Source organism: Lycium ferocissimum, chromosome 10 (assembly GCF_029784015.1).
Source record: "Lycium ferocissimum isolate CSIRO_LF1 chromosome 10, AGI_CSIRO_Lferr_CH_V1, whole genome shotgun sequence".
NCBI classification, from domain to species: domain Eukaryota; kingdom Viridiplantae; phylum Streptophyta; class Magnoliopsida; order Solanales; family Solanaceae; genus Lycium; species Lycium ferocissimum.
The window spans coordinates 47,499,523-47,524,845 of NC_081351.1; the positions used below are offsets into that span (position 1 = coordinate 47,499,523).

The following is a 25,323-nucleotide window of genomic DNA, read 5'->3' on the forward strand; positions in this document are numbered from 1 at the left end:
GGTTTCCAATAAGTAAGCTCGGAACTTCTCGAAAGCAAACACGATAGCAAGCAACTCTTGCTCGGTGACCGTGTAATTTATTTGGGCACCATTTAGAGTCTTGCTTGCATAGTAGATGAGATGAAAAATCTTATCACGCTTTTGGCCAAGAACGGACCCCATTGTGAATCCACTTGCATCCCACATCAACTCAAAGGACTAAGACCAATCCGGGGTAATGATAGTATGAGCCAATGTGAGTCTCTCTTTCAAGCCCTCAAATGCCTTCAAGCAAGCATCATCAAATACAAACTTCGACTCCTTCTCCAATAGCTTGAATAAGGGTTGACTATTTTCGAGAAATCCTTGATGAATCTTCTATAAAATCCGGCATGCCCAAGGAAGCTACGAACACCTTTGATGGAGATTGGGGGAGAAAGCTTGACAATAACTTCAATTTTAGCTTGATCAACCTCAAGCCCCATTTCTGAAATCTTGTGTCCCAAGATGATTCTTTCTCTAACCATAAAGTGACACTTCTCCCAATTGAGAACCAAATTCATCTCTTCACATCTTTTCAATAATTGGGCAAGATTATCCAAGCACTCATCAAAAGAATCCCCAACCACGGAAAAGTCATCCATGGAGATTTTAATGGACTCCTTAATCATGTCGGAGAAAATGGACATCATGCAACGTTAAAAATTTGCGGGTGCAATACATAACCCAAAGGGTATCCTCTTAAAAGCAAAGGTCCCATAAGGACAAGTGAAAGTGATTTTATCTTGGTCTTTAGGGGCAATAGTGATTTGGTTGTACCCCGAATAGCCATCAAGAAAGCAATAATAATCTCTTCTCGCAAGCCTATCAAGCATTTGATCCATGAATGGCATTGGGAAGTGTTTCTTTTGGTCCATTTGTTCAACTTTTTGTAATCCATGCAAACCCGCCATTCGGTGACCGTGTGAGTGGGGATCAATTCATTTTTAGCATTTTTCACTACGGTGATTCCACCCTCTTTGGGAACGCATTAAACTGGACTAACTTAAGAGCTATCCACTATAGGGTACACGACACCAACATCTAACCATTTGATGATTTCGGTCTTCACAACCTCTTGCATATGAGGATTCAACCTCCTTTGATGTTCACCTTTTAGTTCACGCTCTTTATCAAGTTGAATCTTATGAGTACAAACACGGGGTGGAATCCCTTGGATATCCACAATACACTAACCAATAGCTTTCTTGTATCATCTCAAGATCACCAACAACCTATCTTTTTGCTCATTCGTCAATCGGGCGGAAATAATTATGAGCAATGTGTTGTTAGGACCAAGGAATTCATACCTCAAATGTGAAGGAAGAGGTTTGAGTTCCAAGGTAGAAGGCTCAATAATTGAAGGCTTTGCGGGAGGAATTTCTCGGTTCTCTAAATCAAGATCAAGCTTCTTTAGACCGTCTCCTCGAACTCTTCTTCATTTTTCCCCTCATAGTGCATTATCACCGCCGCCAACATCTCACCCATATGTTCATGCTCAACGATTGTCTCCATGGCTTTATCAATTATATCAATAACCGACACAACACTCATATCTGCCGGTTGTTTCATTGACTTGCAAATATGGAAAGTGATCTCTTTATCATTAATTCTAAATTTTAGGTCACCCCTCTCCACATCTACAATAGCACGCCCCGTAGCTAATAAAGATCTTTCCAAGATTATGGGTACCTCAAAATCAACTTCATAATCCAAAATCACAAAGTCTGCCGGAAAAATGAACCGATCAACCCTCACAAGCACATCTTAAAGGATACCCAACAATTTCTTCACGGTTCTATCCGCCATTAGCAACCTCATTGTTTTAGGTTGGGGAGTGCCCAAACCCAACTTATTAAAGATAGCAAGCGGCATCAGGTTGATGCTTGCTCCAAGATCACATAAGGCTTTTGCAAATTTGTACATCTCAATAGTGCAAGGAATGGTGAAAGCTCCCGGATCTTTCTTCTTTTGAACCAAGGCTTTTTTCACAATAGAGCTACAATGATGTGTAACTCCCACCGTTTCAAAACTAGAATGTCTCCTCTTAGTCACAAGGTCTTTCATGAATTTTGTATAACCGAGCATTTGTTCAAGTGCTTCCACCAAAGGGATGTTGATTAAAAGTTCTTTCAATTTATCGATAAACATGAGAAACTTACCATCATCCGCTTTCTAATCCAATTGTTGAGGAAATGGAGGAGGAGGCTTTGGAATGGGCGGTAAAGCCCTTGGCACCTCCTCTACAGCTTTCTTGCCTTTTGATGCTTCATCATTTTCCGGCACTTCTTCAATAATAATGGGATTTTCAATACTTGCCCGCTTCTTCTTGGAGTCACTTTTTCCTCAATAACAATGGGCTCTTCAATAATTTTCTCATTATCACCGCCACATTATCTTTCACCGATGTCTCTCCCCCAATTGTCTTGCCATTCCTAGTAGTGATTGCATGGTATTTATGATCACCACCATTCTTTGGGTTTGCAACCGTATCACTCGAGATCCTCAGCCATGATAAAATCATGCATTCTTGCCTTCCACCATCCGTAGTATTTTCCATCAAATCTTAGTGGTCTTCTGATAGATTGAACTTCTTCTAGGTTTGGTGAACTATCCATAAGAAGAATCCTTTCTGGGTGTTAGCTTTTTGGAAGGAACCCGCTCTAATACCAATTGAAAGAATATATGAGTCCACCAAACAGTGTAGAGAACCTGGTTCTCTGTTCTCTATCTGTTTACTTAATTAAAGATAGAAGGTAAATAACACAAGATGTTTATGTGAAAAACACCTTGCTCAAGGGATTAAAAATCACTACCTATACCAAAGAGGGGATTTCCAACTTCATTAAACTGAGCAACTTCAGACTACAACCTATCGCAACCGAGGAATTAAACTCTTAATCCCTCACCACTTACAACAACTCTATTGTAATACCTTTATAATAACCCTATTTCAAAGAGCAAAACTCGACTAACTCTAGCCAAGAACACAAGCAAAGCTTGACTAACTCTAGCCAAGTACACAAACTCAAATTGGTTGTAAATCTGTCCTACTATTACACTTCTTGCAAGCCGTGTAAGAATACAAGTTAAGAACACAAGTTAGAGACCCAACAAACCTAAGAACTCAAAATATATTCAGTGGTAGGGAACAGGTCCTTTAGTTTGTTGGAGTTTTGTTTTTGAGAGGCGGCTGCTTGCATTTTGAGATATATAAAATTTTTTGATTTGCAAAGTGTTGGAGTTTCTCTTGCATCATGTAGTTTATATATATGAGAGATGAGTGTTGGGATGAAAGGGACATTGAATTGTTCCTTAAGTATCTTACGGTCTTCTTCTTTCAACCTATCCGTCCAGTCTGATGTCAACAGATTTTTGGTTGTAGAGTTGACCAAGCAACAGCTAGGGGACTTGATTCCATCTGGTCCCTCTGAAAGTGTATCTGGTCCCTATTCAGCTCCTCATGTGGTCCCTGCATTCTCTTATCCTGCAACTTGTGTGGCGTGGATAATTGCACCCAGTTCTTCAGAAGAGTATGTCATTCTATCAATGATGTATTGTAAGATTAACTAAGACATCAGGTGACATCTGGTTCCTTGAATGATATACGTCAGATCATCACAACACAAAGTATTATATCTCTTCATTATCCCTATCAGGTGAACCTGAACGCATCTGGTTCCTCGAATAAGATTAACCACACCGCAGGGTGTCATGAGTGAGAGCACATTATAACACGTTGTATGACTCAAATTAGGTTTGTCAAATAATCAAAACATAAGTTATCCTAACTCATCAAATTTGAACTATGACTATTTAAATAAAATGAGTATTACCTTTAATCATACATTGTAAATAGAAATACGAGCACTAATGATTTGAAATTAAAAGCCAACGGGCTACATCATTCCTTGTATAGTGTAAATATCCCGATGCTTTTCTAAGTTGAGAGTTTTATCATGTATTTTACGGAAAATACTTTTTTTGATAAAATAAGTTATTTTCTTTTAGTTATTTTCTTTTACTTATTTTCTTGTCTTTGGTAAGTAACCAGAAAATAATGTCTCAAAGGCAATTAGATATTGGATTTGGGGCATGTGATTATGCAATTTGTTTTTTCTATTTCTACTAGAAAATCGTTTGTTCTCATTTAAAAAAAATAAGTATTTTCTTATAAAATTATTTTTAATTTCTTTTACCAACCAGATATAAAAATATAGTTTCCTCCGTTCCAAACACACCAAAAATCCCTCAAAAAGGCCTACACATCTCACACAATATATCCTTTCTTCATTAATTATTAAAAAAATAACAAAAATGAATCAGGCCGGTCCGTCAAACATCGGACGATGGTTTAAGAAAATAAAGCTATTTTAGACTTCTTATTCTTAATACATTACTTAGTTTTGTTTCAATTCTACTAGTCAATACTCGAAATAAATTCAAGGCACTATTTGCCCCATCGAAATTAATTAGCGTCGAGTCAAAAGTTGACTTTCTGAGGAATGAAAAAATGGACTAAACCATGCCTAATGACTGGCTACTTGGCAAGTTATTTTTACAGAGAACACAAATAGCACGTGTGGCCTAGTTTTTAGGAAATTAAAAGTATTTTTTTTCATAAACAGCTTATTTTAGAAAAATGAGACGTTTGTTCGAGCTTTTAGAGGGAAAAAACAACTGAATTTGATTAGTTATCATAACTATTTTTCTAGAATCTTAAAAGTTCGGTCAAACTAAGGTATGATACACTAAAGACCATGGTTGAGTTTCCTTTTTTACTTTTTCTTGCTCTAAATAATCTCTCTTAGGTGGGGCCAAATAAACTGTTTAGTGTGACAGATGATGTTTTTTTTTTTTTTTTTTTTTTTTTTTACTGCAACAATTTGGCCGCTAGTTATAGGCTGATAGCCCACAGCATAATCAAAAGGATACATGCAAAAAAGTCATGCACGTAATCAATGTCATTCCAAGGTTTGATGAATTTATATTTAATTTGTTCTTCCCTTTCCTTCTATTTTTCTTCTGTCTCACATACCCATCAATAAGGTACCTTTTCAGACATGCATGTATTTGTTTTTCTAAGAAATTCATTTTTCATTTTACTTATGGAAACTTCTCCGTAAATTTCCTGAAAATCACATCTTCGTCACATTCATGAACACAGATTAGTCTTTGTTATATTGGAAAGAATTATTTCTCCGGTAGCTTGTACAGAAAATAGGCAATTTGGTGAGATAATTTCATGCATGATTACCAGAGGTGGCACTTTGAGCATTAGCCCATTTTACCCACATGTTAGTGAGTTGGGTCACTCATATTTCAGGTAGGTAAATATGGGCTTCAAGCTCTCTCTTTAACCCATAAAAATATGGACAAATATGGGTAAAATATAACACACTGTATCCAATAACAACTCATTTGAAAATGAGAAATTTCTTTCTTTCTTCCCACCCCAACCCTTACCCCACCACCCACGCCGCCATGCCCCCCACCCACACATTTTTTTTTATTTCATATATTTTATTTTTCTTTTATAGAAAGCTTATAAAAAAGGAGAATTTTTTTTTTCTTACCTCCCACTCCGATCCCTACCTCCACCCCCACCATACCCCCCCGCCCCCCCAAAGTTCAATTTCATAGATTTTACCTTTATAAAATTTTATAAAAAAATGGAAAAAAAAAATTCTTACCCCACCCCACCCTCCACCCCACAAATTTCAATTTCAAATATTTTACTTTTATAAAAAATTCATAAAAAATGAAAAAAATTTCTTACCCCACCCCACACCACACCTCTCCCCCCCCCCCCCTCCCCCCCAAAAAAAAAATCAATTTCAAATATTTTACTTTTATAAAAAGTTTTATAAAAAATGGAAAAAAAAAAATCTTACTGGCCCACCCTCGACGACCCCCCCCCCCCCCCAAATTTTTTTTTTCAATTTTCATATATATTACTTCTATAATTTTTTTATAAATAATGGAAAAGAATTTCTGGTCCCCCAGCCCACCCCCTCCCCTACCTCCACACCCCCCCCCTGCCCAAAAAAAAATCAATTTCATGTATTTTACTTTTATAAAAAAATTATAAAAAAAATTCATACCCCCCCCCACCCTCACGCCCGAAATTTATATGAAAAAATTAATTTAACTTGAAAAAAAAGAAAAAATTATAAACATACACTTGAAATAATAGTACACTTGTATGATATGGGTTAACCCATAACTAATCCAGCCATTTATCACCCAATCCATATTTATCCACGTAAAATATGGGCGGTTTGAAACCCGACCCATTTTTGTTCAAACCAAATCCAACCAAACCTACCCATTTGCCACTCCTTTGATTACTGAACTTTACCATTTGTAATAGTAAAATAATGAAATTATCTTGTTCATATTGAAATAACTGAATTTTACTTACTATAAGAGTAAAGTCATTAAACCTTGCCCAATATAACAATAAAGTCAGTAAAACGTTTTTCATACTAATGGCAAAACCTATACTAGCTCATCATAGGCGGATCTATGATTTAAATTCTTGAGGTTCAACCTTTTAAATTACTTAGCATTGAACTATTATATTTCTAAATGTTATATCCCGTATTTTATACGTTTGGATATTTCAAGGTAGTCGTGGCAAGTTGAGGACAAGATCATTTTCAAGAATTATTTTAATGTATGAGTTGCCACGAATATTATTTTATGGACATTATTGGTATGGAAATGTTGAGGAAGACTAAGGGTGAAAAGGGGAAATTTGCAAATGGCATCATGGTAATTTTGCGGAAAGGCTAAGGGTAAAATGGGAATTTATAATGTTCTAGAAAAATTCATGGAATGGCCATGTTGGCCGAAAATATAGCATACGTAGGTGTATGCTCACATTTTGTTTTTATGAGGGCTAAAGTGTACATAGGAAGACAATTAAGTCTTCTTTGTTATTTCAAGAAATTTCTAGAAAAATGAAATGAGAATGATGACAAAAATAAGTCATCTTTGCCATGGAAAATAAGAAAATTCTAGAGAATAAAAGAAAGGAGAAAAGAAAAGAAAAATCTAGAGAGGGGGCATGTGCCCCTCACATGCATGCAATATATATATATATATATAAGAGGGGTGGTCATATTTTAACAAGGAAAGAAAGAAAACAAGAAAGAAAGAAAAAGAAGAAGAAGAAAGAAAATAGGGGTGCTCGGCCAAGATGGAGAAAAATTGAGCCATGGAGATTGATGGAGAAAAATCATTTCCTTCTAGTATTCCTACAAATTTGAAGGCCCTCTTTAACATGGAAGAGTTGTTGGAGCAAGAAACCCCCTCTTTGTTGCAAGTTCATGATCATAATTAAAGGAGAAGTTGAAGGAAAAAGGTAAGAATCCAATCTTCTTATATGTATTATGGATGGTTATGCATGTTGTGATGTATAGAAATGAATGAAAAGTATGGAAGTGTTATGTGTTGTGTTGGCCGAATGATGTGTTGTTATGTAGAAAAGATGAAATGATTTTATTTACTAGTTTGATGGTTGGGTTGTGAATTCTATAATGTAAAATGGATGAGGAACATGAGATCATGCATGTTAAAGTTGTAGCTATGTGTGTGGTGTGGTATTTTAATGGCATGGTGTTGTGTGGAGGTGATGAGTTAATTTTTTATTTAGTAATATAATTGTTGTGTTGTGGATTTCATGATGAAAAATGAGAACTTAAGGGGTTAAAAATAAAGTTGTGTTTGTTTGTGGATTATGGAAGGAGTTAGTGTGACTTTGGTGTGGTTCCTTATAATTGCATGAATAATATTGTAAATGTGTGGTGGTTATATTTCATGAATATGGAAGAAAGGAAAACGTCGTTGGATTATGTAAAAAGAGTTACTAATGTTGGAATGTATGTTGAATGGAATGTTAATGTTGTTGATAAGAATTGTTGGTATTGTTGATAGTTTGGTAGGGTTGAATTCCGGGATTGTTGTTGATTAGAATTGTCCAAGTTGAACTTGGTGGGATGGAGTATTTACTGGGAAATGTCACGTAAATTTCGGTAGACAAATGTCATCTTAAGATTCAAATTCGAAATGCCCTAATTAAGTTTTGGTAAACGTGACCAATTTGTAGATTTTGGCGGATTTGCAACGTGAATTTGGAGTGGCATAAAGAGCGGAAAAAGGTATGTAAGGCTTCACCCCCTCTTCTTTGGCATGTCTTAGACGTATTAGGTTTGGATATGGGCCTCGGGGACAATTCCTTCTCTAGAAATCCGAGATTGAAATTAGTTACTATTCATTCAGTAGAATTGAAGTAAATGTTCGCGAATAGTTGAAAGAAATGTCCAAACGCCTAGAACTTGCAGAAATAGGATCCGACTACCCTTAAAACTCTCACAAGTAATGTCAGAAAATGTAATGTACGTAAATTGTGTACGCCGCCTCATTTGACCGAGGTGGGCCCATTGTTCCGGACTTTCTTTATTGTTTCATTTATCAAACGACAAGTGTTGTAACCATTCTAATAAGAGTAATTCTATGATAACAATGGTAACGATGGTGTTAAGGGAAAAGAATATGTCTATGATGAGTATGTGAGAATGATTCCATGACTAAGAGTCTCAAGTTAAGGAGTTAATACGAGTATGAAAGTATCAAATTAGATCTTGATCTTATATTCTAAAGACTCCAAAGCATGTGAGTTGTTGTCGTACAAGGGTTATGATTTCCTTCTATGTTTTCTCTTAACGTTGTTCTTCGTTGACAGCCTCGCCTTACAGTACTAGTTCCTTCAAGGCGAGACAAGATGACTATGATTACTCCATAATGCAATCGGAGGTTACCGACCTTACGTCACTCCGATAGAGTTGTAGTTTTCGTTTGGGCTCTCGTGCGTAGCTTTACAAAGTATGTTTTTTTTATATAACACCGTGCCTACATGGCGGCGGTATCCTGCGCCGTCCAATGGGCGGCCGGGCACACCACCTTGTTGCGGTGGGCGATTACACCCCGGACGCAGGAGGCCTGGACGCGGGCTCATACACCGTTCCTATATGGACGGGCAGATACACACCGATCCTACGTGGTCGGGCAGTTTACTTACGGATATTTACATGTTTTTTTTAAAAAAGCTAGCATGCATGGCATTCGCCCCAAGGGGCACTCAGATGACAGATTATTCCTTTATTCCATGATGCTGCTCGGAAAGCGTACACCGTACCTATGGTCGAGCATGAGTCCCGCGCCTATATGGTCGGGCGAGTTACACACACGCACCTATGCGGTCGGGCGGTTTATAGGTATCTATATAGTACTCCAAAAGGTAAAACTACCTTGCATAATATCGTCATGGTAGACAAACGGAGATACGAGGTTATACCACCCTCCTATGTTGTGTTTTATGTTCTCTGTATGATTCCGTGATGCTATTCATGCCTTACATACTCGATACATTCTCGTGCGACCCCTCTTCTTCGGGGGCTGCGTTTCGTGCCGCGCGGTACCCGGACGGATAGAAGCCGGGGATAGAAGACGTTCCGGCGGAAGTTGGCAAACTCCCTTGTTACCGGGTGTCACCGAGTCAGCGTGCTAAGCCATGATGTCTTGTTCGAAGTTAGAGACTTTGCGGACACGGTCGTGGGTTCGGGGGAGTCGGTTGTACTATGATACAAGTTACGTACGATTACATATTTTATTTGATTTAAAACGACGAAGGAATATTTCGAAGACCTTATTATGCGTACGTAGAGATTTCAAAAAAAAAAAAAATTAGCACGTAGTAAGGGTCAGCGGGTTCGCTCGGCTCGGTTACGGGGTCGGGTGCCCATCACACCACGATCAAGATTAGGGTGTGACAAAGTGGTATCGAGAGCGAGGTCGGTCTAAGGGTTGTGCTGAAAGTCGTGTCCCTGGTAGCAGTCCACATTTATGAGTGTGAAGCCGGCCACGTTTATAAACGAGGAGGCTGGGGCATCTAGGAATTGTTGACCTTCTTTCTGTCTTAGATCGTGCGATAGAGCCAAGTCATAAGAAATAAGATTTCCCTATATGAGCTATACTATGCGTACGACGAAAGAACACAAGCGGGGCTGTGAAAGCTTATAGAGGTAAGTCCTGATGTAATTGTTCTGTTACCTGAATTGGAAGTACTGGATGGCGGGTACGTGCCATATAGTCGTACGTTCTGTAAGGCATTGACAACATTGGCCGCATACAGTTTTTGAATAATAAGAGCGGTAAAGGAGGTTTTGTCAGAATAGATACGCCTACCAGGAAGAAACGGGGACAGAAGGTACTGTAAATAGGCAATAAGTGGGATATATTGTTTCAGGAAGGTTATGGATTTGGCATGGCGATGAAGGTACGATCGCTACCATCGAGAATCTGGAAGTCTAGGACGGAGGTAGCCACGCGCACAGGCGGAAGGTGAACATTGGGAATCAAAAAGGGTAAAACAGTCATTGTAAAAGAAAGGACGTATTACGAAGATGTCTCGGAAGCTGTAAAGTTTCGATTGGCTCTAGATCAGGTAATAAAGGGCATATGAGGAAGGAGACGCGAAAATATCCGCGTTAAGGCATCAAATTTCAGAAAAGTTTCGAGGCTAAGCGTGCTCAGGTGGGAGCAATCCTATGATGGGTGACCCCCTGGGAAGTTTGCCAGAAATTCTATAAATTGAGACATAAGAGACAAATGAGAAGTTAGGGTAGTCTAAGGGAAACTAGGATATACGGGATGGTGGGAGACCATAGGAAGACGTGTGGGACGAGGCAGACTACCTCGGTGAAGGGACAGGAAGTGCGACACAGCTCGGGAATTAGGATAGGCTTGGACAATGATTGGAGGTACCTTGTGGTTAGTTGATAGTAATTATATATATATATGAGAAGGTGCAGGACGTCCCATATACGATAGAATCGGTGGACATGTGAGTCCCAACTGGAGCTACGGAAAAAGGGGCATTGATCACGCGAGGGTACCGGAGTTCGAAGGGTGGCAAAGATAAACGGTGAAACTGTTGCCAGGTAAATTATTATTGTTCTACTATAGGTAAAGATTGGAAATTCTAGTATAAGGACACTTGGAAAATAAAGAGGAAGTGGATGGAAAACCAAGGGATCAAAGTGTCGTGGGAAGGTGACACGGTGAGTTAGAAAAACCTATGACATAGAGCAGTGACTCATGAAAGGTCAAGGAGTTCGATTATAAGGAAAATAAGGTAAAGGATAAGGAACGGGCATAATGGAAAGAGCAGCTATAAAATAAACCCATGACATGAAAAGAGGACTCGTGTAAGGATCTGGAGTATGATAGTAAGGAAGTAGGATAACGGATATGGAATGGACATGGAGAAAAGGGCAACTATAAAGGAACCCCACTCTCCCGAAGTGCTACAAAACCCCGTAGGATCGGTTGAACATTCGAGGACGAATGTTCTAAAAGAGAGGAGAATGTTATATCCCGTTTTTATACGTTTGGATATTTTAAGGTAGTCGTGGCAAGTTGAGGACAAGATCATTTTCAAGAATTATTTTAATGTATGAGTTGCCACGAATATTATTTTATGGACATTATTGGTATGGAAATGTTGAGGAAGACTAAGGGTGAAAAGGGGAAATTTGTAAATGGCATCATGGTAATTTTGCGGAAAGGCTAAGGGTAAAATGGGAATTTATAATGTTCTAGAAAAATTCATGGGATGGCCATGTTGGCCGAAAATATAACATATGTAGGTGTATGCTCACATTTTGTTTTTATGAGGGCTAAAGTGTACATAGGAAGACAATTAAGTCTTCTTTGTTATTTCAAGAAATTTCTAGAAAAATGAAATGAGAATGATGACAAAAATAAGTCATCTTTGCCATGGAAAATAAGAAAATTCTAGAGAATAAAAGAAAGGAGAAAAGAAAAGAAAAATCTAGAGAGGGGGCATGTGCCCCTCACATGCATGCAATATATATATATATATAAGAGGGGTGGTCATATTTTAACAAGGAAAGAAAGAAAACAAGAAAGAAAGAAAAAGAAGAAGAAGAAAGAAAATAGGGGTGCTCGGCCAAGATGGAGAAAAATTGAGCCATGGAGATTGATGGAGAAAAATCATTTCCTTCTAGTATTCCTACAAATTTGAAGGCCCTCTTTAACATGGAAGAGTTGTTGGAGCAAGAAACCCCCTCTTTGTTGCAAGTTCATGATCATAATTAAAGGAGAAGTTGAAGGAAAAAGGTAAGAATCCAATCTTCTTATATGTATTATGGATGGTTATGCATGTTGTGATGTATAGAAATGAATGAAAAGTATGGAAGTGTTATGTGTTGTGTTGGCCGAATGATGTGTTGTTATGTAGAAAAGATGAAATGATTTTATTTACTAGTTTGAAGGTTGGGTTGTGAATTCTATAATGTAAAATGGATGAGGAACATGAGATCATGCATGTTAAAGTTGTAGTTACGTGTGTGGTGTGGTGGCCGAATGGCATATTGTTGTGTGGAGGTGATGAGTTAATTTTTTATTTAGTAATTTAATTGTTGTATTGTGGATTTCATGATGAAAAATGAGAACTTAAGGGGTTAAAAATAAAGTTGTGTTTGTTTGTGGACTATGGAAGGAGTTAGTGTGACTTTGGTGTGGTTCCTTATAATTGCATGAATAATATTGTAAATGTGTGGTGGTTATATTTCATGAATATGGAAGAAAGGAAACGTCGTTGGATTATGTAAAAGAGTTACTAATGTTGGAATGTATGTTGAATGGAATGTTAATGTTGTTGATAAGAATTGTTGGTATTGTTGATAGTTTGGCCGGGTTGAATTCCGGGATTGTTGTTGATTAGAATTGTCCAAGTTGAACTTGGTGGGATGGAGTATTCTGGGGAAATCTTTGCCCGAAATTCGGTAGACAAATGTCATCTTAAGATTCAAATTCGAAATGCCCTAATTAAGTTTTGGTAAACGTGACCAGTTTGTAGATTTTGGCGGATTTGCAACGTGAATTTGGAGTGGCATAAAGAGCGGAAAAAGGTATGTAAGGCTTCACCCCCTCTTCTTTGGCATGTCTTAGACGTATTAGGTTTGGATATGGGCCTCGGGGGACAATTCTTCTCTAGAAATCCGAGATTGAAATTAGTTACTATTCATTCGGTAGAATTGAAGTAAATGTTCGCGAATAGTTGAAAGAAATGTCTAAACGCCTAGAACTTGAGAAATAGGATCCGACTACCCTTAAAACTCTCACAAGTAATGTCATAAAATGTAATGTACGTAAATTGTGTATGCCGCCTCATTTGACCCGAGATGGGCCCATTGTTCCCGGACTTTCTTTATTGTTTCATTTATCAAACGACAAGTGTTGTAACCATTCTAATAAGAGTAATTCTATGATAACAATGGTAACGATGGTGTTAAGGAAAAGAATATGTCTATGATGAGTATGACAAGAATGATTCCATGACTAAGAGTCTCAAGTTAAGGAGTTAATATGAGTATGAAAGTATCAAATTAGATCTTGATCTTATTTTCTAAAGACTCCAAAGTATATGAGTTGTCGTCATACAAGGTTTATGATTTCCTTCTATGTTTTCTCTTAACGTTATTCTTCGTTGACAGTCTCGCCTTACAATACTAGTTCCTTCAAGGTGAGACATGATGACCATGATTACTCCATAATGCAATCGGAGGTTACCGACCTTACGTCACTCCGATAGAGTTGTAGCTTTCACTTGGGCTCTCATGCATGCTTTACAAAGTATGTTTTTTATATAACACCGTGCCTACATGGCCGGGCGATGTATCCACGCGCGCCGTCCAATGGGCGGCCGGGCAACACACCTGCTTGCGGTGGGCGATTACACCCGGACGCGCGGAGGCACGGACGCGGGCTCATACACCGTTCCTATATGGACGGGCGGTACACACACCCATCCTACGTGGTCGGGCGGTTTACTTACGGATATTTACATGTTTTTTTTTTTAAAAAAGCTAGCATGCATGGCATTCGCCCCAAGGGGCACTCAGATGACAGATTATTCCTTTATTCCATGGTCTGCTCAGAAAGCGTACACCGTACCTATATGGTCGGGCAGTAGTCCACCGCACCTATATGGTCGGGCAGTTACACACCGCACCTATACGGTCGGGCGGGTTACTTGCAGTATCTATATAGTACTCAAAAGGTAAAGCTAACTTGCATAATATCGTCATGGTAGACAAACGAGAGATACGGAGTTATACCACCCTCCTATGTTGTGTTTTATGTTCTCTATTATGATTCCGTGATGCTATTCATGCCTTACATACTCAGTACATTGCTCGTACTGACCCCTCTTCTTCGGGGGCTGCGTTTCATGCCGCGCAGGTACACCCAGACAGATAGAAGCCAGGATAGAAGACGTTCCAGCGAAGTTGGCAAACTCCACTTGTTCTGGAGTGTCACCGAGTCAGCGTGCTATGCCATGATGTCTTGTTCGAAGTTAGAGACTTTGCAGACACAGTCGTGGGTTCGGGAGTCAGTTTGTACTATGATACAAGTTCTGTACAGTTACATATTTTATTTGATTTAAAAGCAACGAAGGAATATTTCAGCAACCTTATTATGCATACTTGACGTAGAGATTTCAAAAAAAAAAATTAGCACGTAGTAAGGGTCAGCGGGTTCGCTCGGCTCCGGTTACGGGGTCGGGTGCCCATCACACCCTGATCAAGATTAGGGTGTGACACTAAAGTTATGGGTTGATAAGAAAAAATACATATATAAACTAAGTTGTTATTTAATTTTAAATATTAATATTTCTGTATTTTATTTGCAGGAAATATCATAATTTAATAAATAAATCAAGAGAGCAAAATGAAGAAGAAGATCCAAAAAAGGAAAAGCAAAAGAAAGACAAAGGAGGTGCTGCAAAGATGAAATAAATTAGACAAATTCTCTTAAATGTGGGACCTATCAAAATTGAAACTAAGAAAGCTAAAGGAAGAGGAGGAAGACAAACCTTATTCTCAATAAAAGAAAGGGAGCAGCTATGAATACATGCAAGTTGGCGAAAGAGTTCGTGAACACACCATTTTCTTTAATTAACATCCTATTGTTGATTGGCTAAATTGGAAGAAAAGTATTGCAAAAAGTTTGCGTGCACACGGGAGGATTTTGCTGAAGAAAAAAACTCTATAAATATCAACATTTGAAGCTGTTTATGGATAGAAAACGGAGAGGAAGCAAAATAATACTTTGTTTCCATTCTAGAGCCTTTTCTTTATAGCTTCTTCGGTTATTCAGTGTAGAAAATTATTCTAGTTCCTGCTTTTAATTAAATAGTGGAATTATTCTTCTTGAATATTTCTCCTATTTTCTTATTTAATGGATAAGAATATATCCGTTAGTAGTACTAACTCCAATATGGAGTAACTTTCTTATGTGTTGGGAGAATGACGGATCTTAATATTTCTATATAATAGTAGTTATTATTTCTCAATTTCACATGTTTGAGCGGAAGCTTTTTATTTAACTATCTGCTTTATAGTTAGATGTTATTTTATTTGTTAGCGTCTATCAAATTTATGCTACAAATTAACTTTTTACTAATTCTGTAATCGAAAGAGGCGGAAGAAGTAACGTAAGTTAATTGTCGCATTGACAGATGTTAAACGTTTATTTAGTAACATCTATCTCTTTTATGTTATAATTAATTTTACACTTATTTGTAATCGAGAGAGGCGGATAGTGTAATAATTAGTTATGGCAAGTAAGGTAACCGAAAGGGACTTACTATAAAGAGTATGTTTCAGTTCAAGCATATATTTCTGGTTCTTCAATATTACGGTTTTGATAATTAATTTGTATAACCGAGAGGAGTGCAATTAATTGTTCAACTTAAGTAATAATATATAAATGTAATCGCGAGAGGCATTTATACATTTTTGAGAAATAGAAATTGGAGAATAAATAAATCTACTATATAATAGACATATTAAGTGAAGTCAAAATCCCAACACTTTTTAATACATTTGTGAAAAATTAAAATATTTCTCCATTGCTTTATTTACACATTTTTAGTTAATTAACTCACCAATCAACTCTCTTATGATATTCTCAAATAGTAATTAAAATAAGAAACGTCTGTAGAATAGAAAACCAATCTCTGTGGGTTCGACATCTTTCTATACTATAATTTGACAGAGTACGAGTTAAAATTTCATATAAGCTAGACACTCGTCAAATTTTGGCACCGTTGCCGGGGATTGGCAATTATCTACTTCAGACTAATTATTTTCTTACTAATCTGGGAGCACATTATTTTTTTTTTAAAAAAAAAAAACAAAAAAAAATTCTGCTAGTTTATGACCCGTTCTTCCTCTACAGATTTGTTTCAATACGACCCTGAAATTGAAAGATCTTTACGATTGTGCAGGAAAGGACACATTTCAACTTCTCATAGTGCAACTAACAAAAGCATGGATCAACATGAAGGACATCTCAACAATCCACCACCACCAAATCTTCAACCTCCGGAAGACTAGTTTGATGAAGTAGCACCACGACCGGCTAACATGATTCTGAGGGATTATGCTAGACCTGACCAGTTCACTGGTGAATCAAGTGTTAGAAGGCCGCCTGTGGCGACTAACAACTTTGAAATCAGAATCGGTTTAATCCAAACAGTCCAACAATCTTGTCAATTCACTGGAGATCCAAGTGAAGATCCACACAATCACTTAATTGACTTTCTTGAGTTGGTTGAAACAGCTAAGTATAATGGGGTATCACCTGATGCAATTAAGCTAAGGCTTTTTCCTTTTTCTCTAAAAGGTGACGCTAAAGCTTGGTTGCGTAGCTTGCCACGGGGATCCATCACAACATGGGATCAAATGACTGAAAAAATTTTAAACAAATATTTTTCTCCTGCTAAAACAACAAAAATGAGACAAGATATCAATAATTTTGTTCAAAATGATACTGAATCAGTTTACCAAGCTTGGGAAAGATTAAAAACTTTGTTAAGAAAATGTCCTCACCATGGAATCCCTGATCATATGCTACTATACATTTTCTATCATGGGCTAAAACCATCTTCTAGAAATGTTATAGACGCAGCTGCTGGAGGTTCCATAATGGGAAAAACTACTGACGAAGCTTTACAATTGTTAAATGAAATTTCTGAAAATGCAGTGCAGTGGCCATGTGATCGTGTAATGGTAAAAAAGGTAGCAATGGTAAACCAGATGGATGTTTTGAATACCTTAACTCAGCAAGTTGCATCTTTAACACAAAAATTTGAAACCTTTAAAGTAAATCCACAACAACCTCATCAATTTGAGGGATGCGACATTTGTGGTGAGGGTCATCTTAATCATGAATGTCAAGTCAATAATCAGAATGACGAGCAGGTAAACTTAATAGGCTACAAAACTTACCCCTATGGGAGTCCCATGACTCAAGAGCATCCAGGATTCCAATGGAGCAACCCTAATGGTGCTGAGAATTCCCATCAGTTTTAGAAACAACAGGTACAAAGACCACCAGGTTTTGAAAATCAAAACAGAGGGCAGCAAAATTTTCAACAGTATCAACAATAACCCCAAAGAACGCATCAGCCAGGCCTTAAAGACTTGATATACAAATATATTAAGACTGCTAATGGAAAAATAGAAAGCCGAAATTCAGCCATCAAAAATCTGGAAATTCAGGCAAGCCAATTAGCAACCCTAATGTCTGGACAAGTTCAAGGAGCTCTACCAAGCAATACTGAGAAGAATCCAAGGGAACACCTCAAAGCCATTTCTCTACGCTCAGGTAAGGCTCTCGATGATCCATATGCAGATGGACAAAAAAATCCACGAGATATGGAACAGGTAAAAGAGAACAAAGAAGAACCTGAGTTTCTAAAGGAAAAAAAAATGATGAAGAAAAAAAGGTACAAAAAAATGAATTGATAACAAATCCTCATTCTGTACCTCTTCCTTATCCCCAAAAAATGAAACGGGAAAAACTTGACAAACAATTTTCAAAGTTTCTAGAAATTTTAAAACAACTTTACATCAACATACCTTTTATAGATGCTTTGATGCAAATGCCTTCATATGCTAAATTTCTTAAAGATATTTTGTCAAGTAAAAGAAAATTGGAAGAAGTTTATGTCGTTAAGCTTACAGAGAATTGTAGTGCTATACTTCAAAATAAGCTTCCACAGAAACTTGGTGATCCAGGAAGTTTTACTATCCCTTGTACCCTTGGAGGTGCTCATTTCGAAAAAGCATTATGTGATTCAGGTGCATCAATAAATCTAATGCCTTTCTCAATTTTCAGGAAATTAGAACTTGGAGAAATGAAAGACACTGTCGTGTCTCTTCAATTAGCTGATCAAAGTACTAAAAAACCAAGAGGAATCATTGAAAATGTCCTCATAAGAGTTGATAAATTTATATTCCCAGCAGAATTTATAGTACTTGAAATAGAAGAAAATACAGAGGTTCCATTGATTTTAGGTATACCATTTCTCACAACAGGAAGAGCAATCATTGATGTCCATCAAGGACAATTGATATTGCGAGTTGATAATGAAAGGGTGATTTTTGGCATGCAAAAAATAATGAAATTTCCCGAGGATGAGTCATCATCTTCTTGTTTTCAAATTGACTTGCTAAATGACCTTGCAGATGAATACAAAAATGATGAGTTGATTACTGATTCATTGGAGAGATGTTTGTCCAAATCAGGTTCCACAACTGATGATGACCCCATAATTAAAGAAGAAGCCGAAACACTTGAAAGAGATTTAGAAAATGAGGAAATTTCACCAGAAGAAGTTCAACCAAAGATTGAACTCAAAACCCTTCCTTCTCATTTAAAATATGTTTTTCTTGAATCTGACTTTTTTCCAGTGATCATTTCGTCTTCTTTGACTACAGAACAAGAAAACAGATTAATTGGAGTGCTGAAAGAACACAAAAGAGCTTTAGGATGGACTATAGCTGACATCAAAGGAATCAGTCCAGCTATTTGCATGCATAGAATTCTCATGGAGGATAATTACAAGCCAATAATCCAGCCCCAAAGGAGACTGAACCCAGTAATGCAAGAAGTTGTCAAGAAAGAAGTGGTGAAACTTCTAGCATCAGGTATCATTTACCTGATATTTGATAGTCCTTGGGTAAGTCCTGTGCAGGTAGTACCAAAGAAAGGAGGTATGACACTAGTGAAAAATGAAAATAACGAACCCATATCTACCAGAACAGTCACAGGATGGAGAGTCTGTATTGATTACCTTAATGAAGCCACAAGAAAAGATCATTTTCCTTTGCCTTTTATTGACCAGATGCTTGAGAGAGTTGCAGGTCATGGTTTTTATTATTTTCTTGACGGATATTCTGGATACAATCAAATATCAATTGCTCCAGAAGATCAGGATAAGACCACATTCACATGCCCCCAAGGTACGTATGCTTACCGAAAAATGCCATTTGGACTTTGTAACGCTCCTGCTACATTCCAACGCTGCATGTCGGCAATTTTTTCAGACATGACTGAAAAATTCCTCGAAATTTTTATGGATGATTTCACACTTTTTGGTAAGACAGTTGAAGATTGTCTCTATCATTTAACTTTGGTGCTTAAAAGATGTGAAGAGACAAATCTAATTCTTGGCGGGAAAAATATCATTTTATGGTAACAAAGGGAATTGTTTTAGGACATAAAATCACTTCTAAAGGGATAGAAGTGGATAAGGCAAAAATTGATCTTATAGCAGGATTACCCCCTCCTACTACTGTTAAAGGCATTAGAAGTTTCTTAGGACATGCAGGTTTTTACAGAAGGTTTATAAAAGATTTTTCAAAAATTTCAAAACCTTTGACTAACCTATTAATGAAAGATATGAAGTTTGAATTTCATAGGATTGCAGGAAAGCATTTGAGATTCTCAAAGAACAATTGACTAACGCTCCGATTGTTGTTACTCCTAATTGGAGTCAGCCATTTGAAATAATGTGCGACGCAAGTGACACAGCAGTTGGAGCTATATTGGGACAAAAGAAAGACAAGATTTTCAGGCCAATCTACTACGCCAGTAGAACGCTCAATGAAGCTCAAAGGAATTATGCCACAACTGAGAAGGAACTACTAGCAGTAGTCTTTGCGTTTGATAAGTTTCGTTCCTATTTAATAGGAACTAAAGTTACAGTGTTCACCGATCATGCAACCTTAAAATATCTCTTAGCCAAAAAAGATGCTAGACCTAGATTACTAAGATGGATACTCCTTTTGCAAGAATTTGATCTTGAAATAAAAGATAGAAAAGGTTCAGAAAATCAAGTAGCTGATCATTTGTCTCGTTTGGAAGATCCTCCTAATGAGATATCAGATATTAGAGAGGAATTCCCTGATGAACATATTTATAAAATCACAACAATTGTGAATCAGCCTCCTTGGTTTGCTGACATCGCCAATTACTTAGTTGGAGGATGGATCCCGAAAGATTATTCTTATGAACAAAGAAAAAAGATCAAAAAGGAAATGAGATATTATTTTTGGGAGGATCCTTACTTATTTAAATTTTGTGCAGATGGCATGATAAGGCGATGTGTACCAGAAACAGAAATGAACAACATCTTAAGCCACTGCCATGATGGAGCTATTGGAGGACACTATGGAGGGAGGAGAACAACAGCTAAAATACTTGAAGCTGGTTTTTTCTGGCCCACTCTATTTAGAGATGCAAGAAATTATGTCGCCACTTGTGATAAATGCCAGAGAAGTGGTAACATTTCAAAAAGGGACGAAATGCCTCTTAACTCTATTCTTGTGTGTGAAATATTTGATACTTGGGGTATTGATTTCATGGGTCCTTTTCCCCCTTCAAATGGCTGCGAATATATTTTAGTGGCCATTGACTATGTGTCAAGGTGGGTCAAACCAATGGCTACTAGAAAAAATGATGCTCGTATTGTTTGTGCTTTTCTTAAAAAAAATATATTTTCCAAGTTTGGAACTCCACGAGTTATCATAAGCGACCGTGGAACTCATTTTGTAAATAGACAATTCGCTAGTTTGTTGTCTAGATATGGAGTAACCCCATAAAGGAACTCCCTATCATGCTCAAACAAGCGGGCAAGTAGAAGTATCAACGGGGAATTGAAAAGAATTTTAGAAAAAACTGTTGGTTCCTCGCGTAAAGATTGGTTTTTAAAATTAGATGATACTTTATGGGCATACAGAACTGCTTTTAAAACTCCCATAGGCACATCTCCTTATAGACTAGTTCTTGAAAAAGTGTAACGACCCATTTGGTCGTTTAGCACTTTTAGGCATAATATTCCTAAAACACCCTTTTCGTGGTCAAATCTTCTTGTCTATAGTCGCGATAACGGGTGATTCGGTTATTTAATTGACGAGTTTTAGTCCTCATTTGACATGCGAGGACGAATGTTCTAAAGGAGGGGAGAATGTCACACTCCATAATAATCCGTGCTACTTGTATTAAAACAAGAAAGAATGAGTTAAGAAGGTTCAAGGAAAGTTAATCGAGTTAGTAAGAATATCGTTATAAATATGGTTGTCTTAAGTATCTCGAGGTGACACTGGTAACCTAAAGGATTTGAAATCGCGTTATGAGTATGTATATGAGGTAATGTGAGTGACCTTTTAAAGTATTTGAGATTATTAGTAATGATATAGAAGATGGACAAAAGATAGGAATATACTTTTTCGATTGGAGTTTCGTCGAAGCTTTGTGAGTTCTACTTATGGTTATTGTGATTCTACGGACCCTTCGAGACATGTATATGAATTGTTATGGAGGTAAATGACTGTGTATATGTATGTATAAGAGGTTACATGAGGTTGGATGAGGATTAGAAGTTAAACGAAATGAATCGGAACAATTTCAAGAAAATCTCGGACCCGATTTTAGCCTATATTGTAGGAGGCATATCTCCTAGTATATGAGGAGTTTTAAGGTGTTTCAAAAGCCTAAAATTAAGTTCATCGAGTCTAGTTTGCAACGCAACAAACAGCTCGTCAAAATGATATCGGGTAAGGAGATATGGATGATTCAAGTCGGGCTGAGTATTAAGACTATCTCAAGATACAAAGTAGAGACTTTAACTTCCGATTTCGTTTGAAGTCACAATTTATCTACAAATTTTGTTTGGTATAGAAGCATTAATGGAAATTAGGAACTACTTAATCGTGGTGTTAAGTTAAAATTAGTGGCAACAATGAGCCAATATGAACATTAACATGACATGTCCAAAAGATGACTCAAAGTCATCTTAAATAAGACTACTATGGGAGACATACAAATATACATTTAAATGTGATTCATCCACTACACTTACATTATATTGTGGACAACCAAATTGAAAGAAAGGAGTATGGAATTCAGCCAAGTGACTGAAAATAAGGCATCCATGTGAGGCATGCATTTGAATATTTAAGCATCTACTACTTTATGAAAGTATACATTGTTTTAGGAGGACATAACATGGTGGAGGGATCATTTCACATTAAATATTGCTCATTCATCTTGGCATAATTACAATGGACAAAGGGTGGTGTATGAATCATTCACCACACATACAATTGTCTTGTAAACAATTGAAAAGAAAGAAGAAAGGAGAAACAAGAAGGTGAGGTTGGCCAAAAGTTGTAGAAAACAAATTAGAAAATTTAAAGTGTAAAGTTAATGGAATGAATCATGCCATAAGTGGAGCATGTGACCAACTTGTAGGCATCAAAGTTGAACCAAATAATGACCAAGAAATCAGCCATCACAATTCATTTCAACTACACAACACAAAGAAAGAAAACCTAAGCCTAGAGAGAGAGATTCGGCCAAGGGGCTGATTTTTGAGCCCTTTGAGTCTTGATCCAAAAATTATTTTCCAAGGTGTTTCAACCCTTTAGAAGGTCCCTAAAACGTGAAGATAGTCTTTGGAGCAACAAGAACCATTTCCATCTCAAGTCACCAACTCTAGCCAAGTAGAGAAGTCAAGTTGTCAAGGTAAGATCTAACTTTCTTTTCATGTATTAAGGGTGATGTAGATGTGTGAATATAAGTTGTATGCATGAAATAAGGTGTGTTGATGTTGGAACATGATAGTAGTTATGGGGTTATATGTGTTGATGTTGAAGTATGGTTGTAACTTGACGAACATGAATCGCATGCATAAAATCATGAAAGTTTGTGTTGGAATGTTAGTTGGACGTAGAATGTTTTGGTGAAATTAATGGACTGATTTTCTTTAATAAATATGGTTGTTACTATCATAGATCTCATGGTAAAAAGAATGAAAAGAATTGGAAGGTTAAAGGTGAAGTTATGTTAGTATGAAAATGGTTGAATCTATGATTTTATGTGAGTGATGTTGAAGCATGGTGTAGCCGTGTGTGGACTGTTTGTGAAAAAGTTAGTGAACTGTTTTTACTTGATATTTTGATTGTTATTATCATGAATTTTATGATGGAAATGAGGTGTTTAATGGTTGGAGTTGAAACTAAAATCATTAGTGAGTTGTTATAAGGATTATAGAAATGACGATATAGCGTAGTTGCGTATGAATTGATGTTGTACTTGTCGTGTGGATAGCTGGTCATAATTTACTGAAATTTTATGAAAAGAAGACATGAAATGATGTATAAAAATCGCATGTGGTTGGCTTAGTATGTTCGTAAACGTTTGCAAGAATTCCGAACATTATTATGTTGTCGGTTAGGGACTGGTTTTGGACATGTTGTGGTAGTGGACTGTTTTGGACTTGTGTTTTCATTAAGTTGGAAAGAATAATTATAAGTTAAGAGTATACATCATATTGTATGTTGGATGGGCTGTTATAAGTTGTTACATGCAAACGTTAAGGCTACAAACTAATAAAAGTAACTTGAGGATGTCGAAACCGTATGTGAATCGTTATTGCATGTTATGAATGTGGGTTGTTTAGAATATTGTGTGGGCTGTCCGGATTGGTATTGAACACATAATTATTGATGTTGTATTGGTAGTATGTGGTTGGTTTAGATACAAGAGAAAACATCGCCTAAACATCTAGAAAGGAGTTACTAACGTTAGAATACGTTTGAATCTCCCTGTAGCTTAACCATAGTTGTTGGCGTCTTAATATAGGTTGAAGTATTATTGGGTAGCGTACACATATTGTGTGACGAATAAGCGCTATAGACCCTGTCCGTTCGGAAGCACTTCAGAGGGAAAAAGCTTTGGCGTGAAAGTTCGTGACACCTGTTCGGCATTGAGGTAGGTTACGGTTTACCTTATGGTGAGACTTTGATTAGCGAAGCGTATGTTTAGATGATATTGTCGGAGAATGCATATAAACCTGCGGGTATCAAGTTGGGTTAGATATTTTCTTAGGTTGGACCTTGTTGTATGATTTGGGGCTACACATCCGGTTGTGTTGTTGACTTATCTTGATCTATTTTTTTTTTTTTGTGCTCGTTGCCACTTGAGACATTGAGTATCGGTGACTAATGATATATCATGACTATGATATTGCGGTGCTTTACTTGATTGATATGGAGATGAGAATGGTGATTCCATTGTGGCTTTTTGTGTAGCCTTATTGCTGATATTACTTGTATTCCATGTGTGGTACCGTTTCGGATTGAATTGGTTTTTTTAACATTACATTTCATCATACTCATATGCATTTCCATGATACATTGATATATGCATGGTTATGGCACTAATGATGATATGTGAGAGAGTGTAGCCTCCGAGGTCTTTGCTGAGGAGAGGGTAAAAGAGAGATGAGTGTTTGTTGCCGAGGTTTTTCTTGCCGGGAACGATGGAGTGTCCGATGCCGAGGTCTTTGCGGGATCGTGAGAGTGTGCTCGTGATCCGAGGTTATATTCCGGAGCGAGTGGTACATGGACTTCGCGGGTCCCCCGTGGGTCATGATCGCCAGGAGACGTGGAGTTACTCCGTCGGGACATGTTGTACAAATGCATATGCATTGCATTCATCCTACATACATTATTGCATTGCATTATATCTTGGTTCTGTTGATTGTTGTGATACTACGTGATGTCTTGATTCGGATTGATTATACTAAGACTTGGCACAATTGGGTTTAGATGCTATAACATAAAGGATGACTTGTTCTGTGGATATGGATTCATATTGACTTGTACTTGTTGGTTTATATGTTTTTCTTGCTTGTTCTCTTTATATACGTTATCTAGTCTTAGTCGGCCTATGATACCTACCGGTACACACGTTGTTTGTCTTGACCTACACTTGCTGCATTCTTTTATGAATGCGAGTACCTGTGAGATCGATTTCTACTCTTCGTGGCTAATATTCGAGGATTTACGATTCGAG

The 25,323-nt window shown here is 37.3% G+C and overlaps 2 protein-coding genes and 1 non-coding gene across 3 annotated transcripts; all 3 read right to left on the bottom strand.

Moving 5' to 3' along the window:
- Positions 1-266: 266 nt before the first annotated feature.
- LOC132034970 (uncharacterized mitochondrial protein AtMg00860-like) lies at positions 267-650 on the bottom strand. Its single transcript, XM_059425292.1, has one exon. The coding sequence runs from the start codon at positions 648-650 to the stop codon at positions 267-269; it is 384 nt and encodes a 127-aa protein (XP_059281275.1).
- A 781-nt stretch (positions 651-1,431) lies between these two features.
- Positions 1,432-2,169, bottom strand: LOC132034971 (uncharacterized). The gene is made up of 2 exons (XM_059425293.1): positions 1,797-2,169; positions 1,432-1,745 (listed from the first exon to the last, which is right to left on the bottom strand). Exons 1-2 carry the CDS (start codon positions 2,167-2,169, stop codon positions 1,432-1,434), a joined length of 687 nt encoding a protein of 228 aa, XP_059281276.1.
- A 14,738-nt stretch (positions 2,170-16,907) lies between these two features.
- On the bottom strand, positions 16,908-17,014 carry LOC132035668 (small nucleolar RNA R71). Its single transcript, XR_009409389.1, has one exon. It is a non-coding gene; the product is annotated as a small nucleolar RNA R71 (small nucleolar RNA).
- Between the last annotated feature and the right edge of the window lie 8,309 nt (positions 17,015-25,323).

Coding starts and splice junctions, on each gene's coding strand:
- LOC132034970 (XM_059425292.1), bottom strand. CDS start 650: ATGATTAAGGAGTCCATTAAAATCTCCATGGATGACTTTTCCGTGGTT.
- LOC132034971 (XM_059425293.1), bottom strand. CDS start 2,169: ATGTTTATCGATAAATTGAAAGAACTTTTAATCAACATCCCTTTGGTG. Junction 1,746..1,796: donor AACCGTGAAGAAATTGTTGG/GTATCCTTTAAG, acceptor TTTTTCCGGCAG/ACTTTGTGATTTTGGATTAT.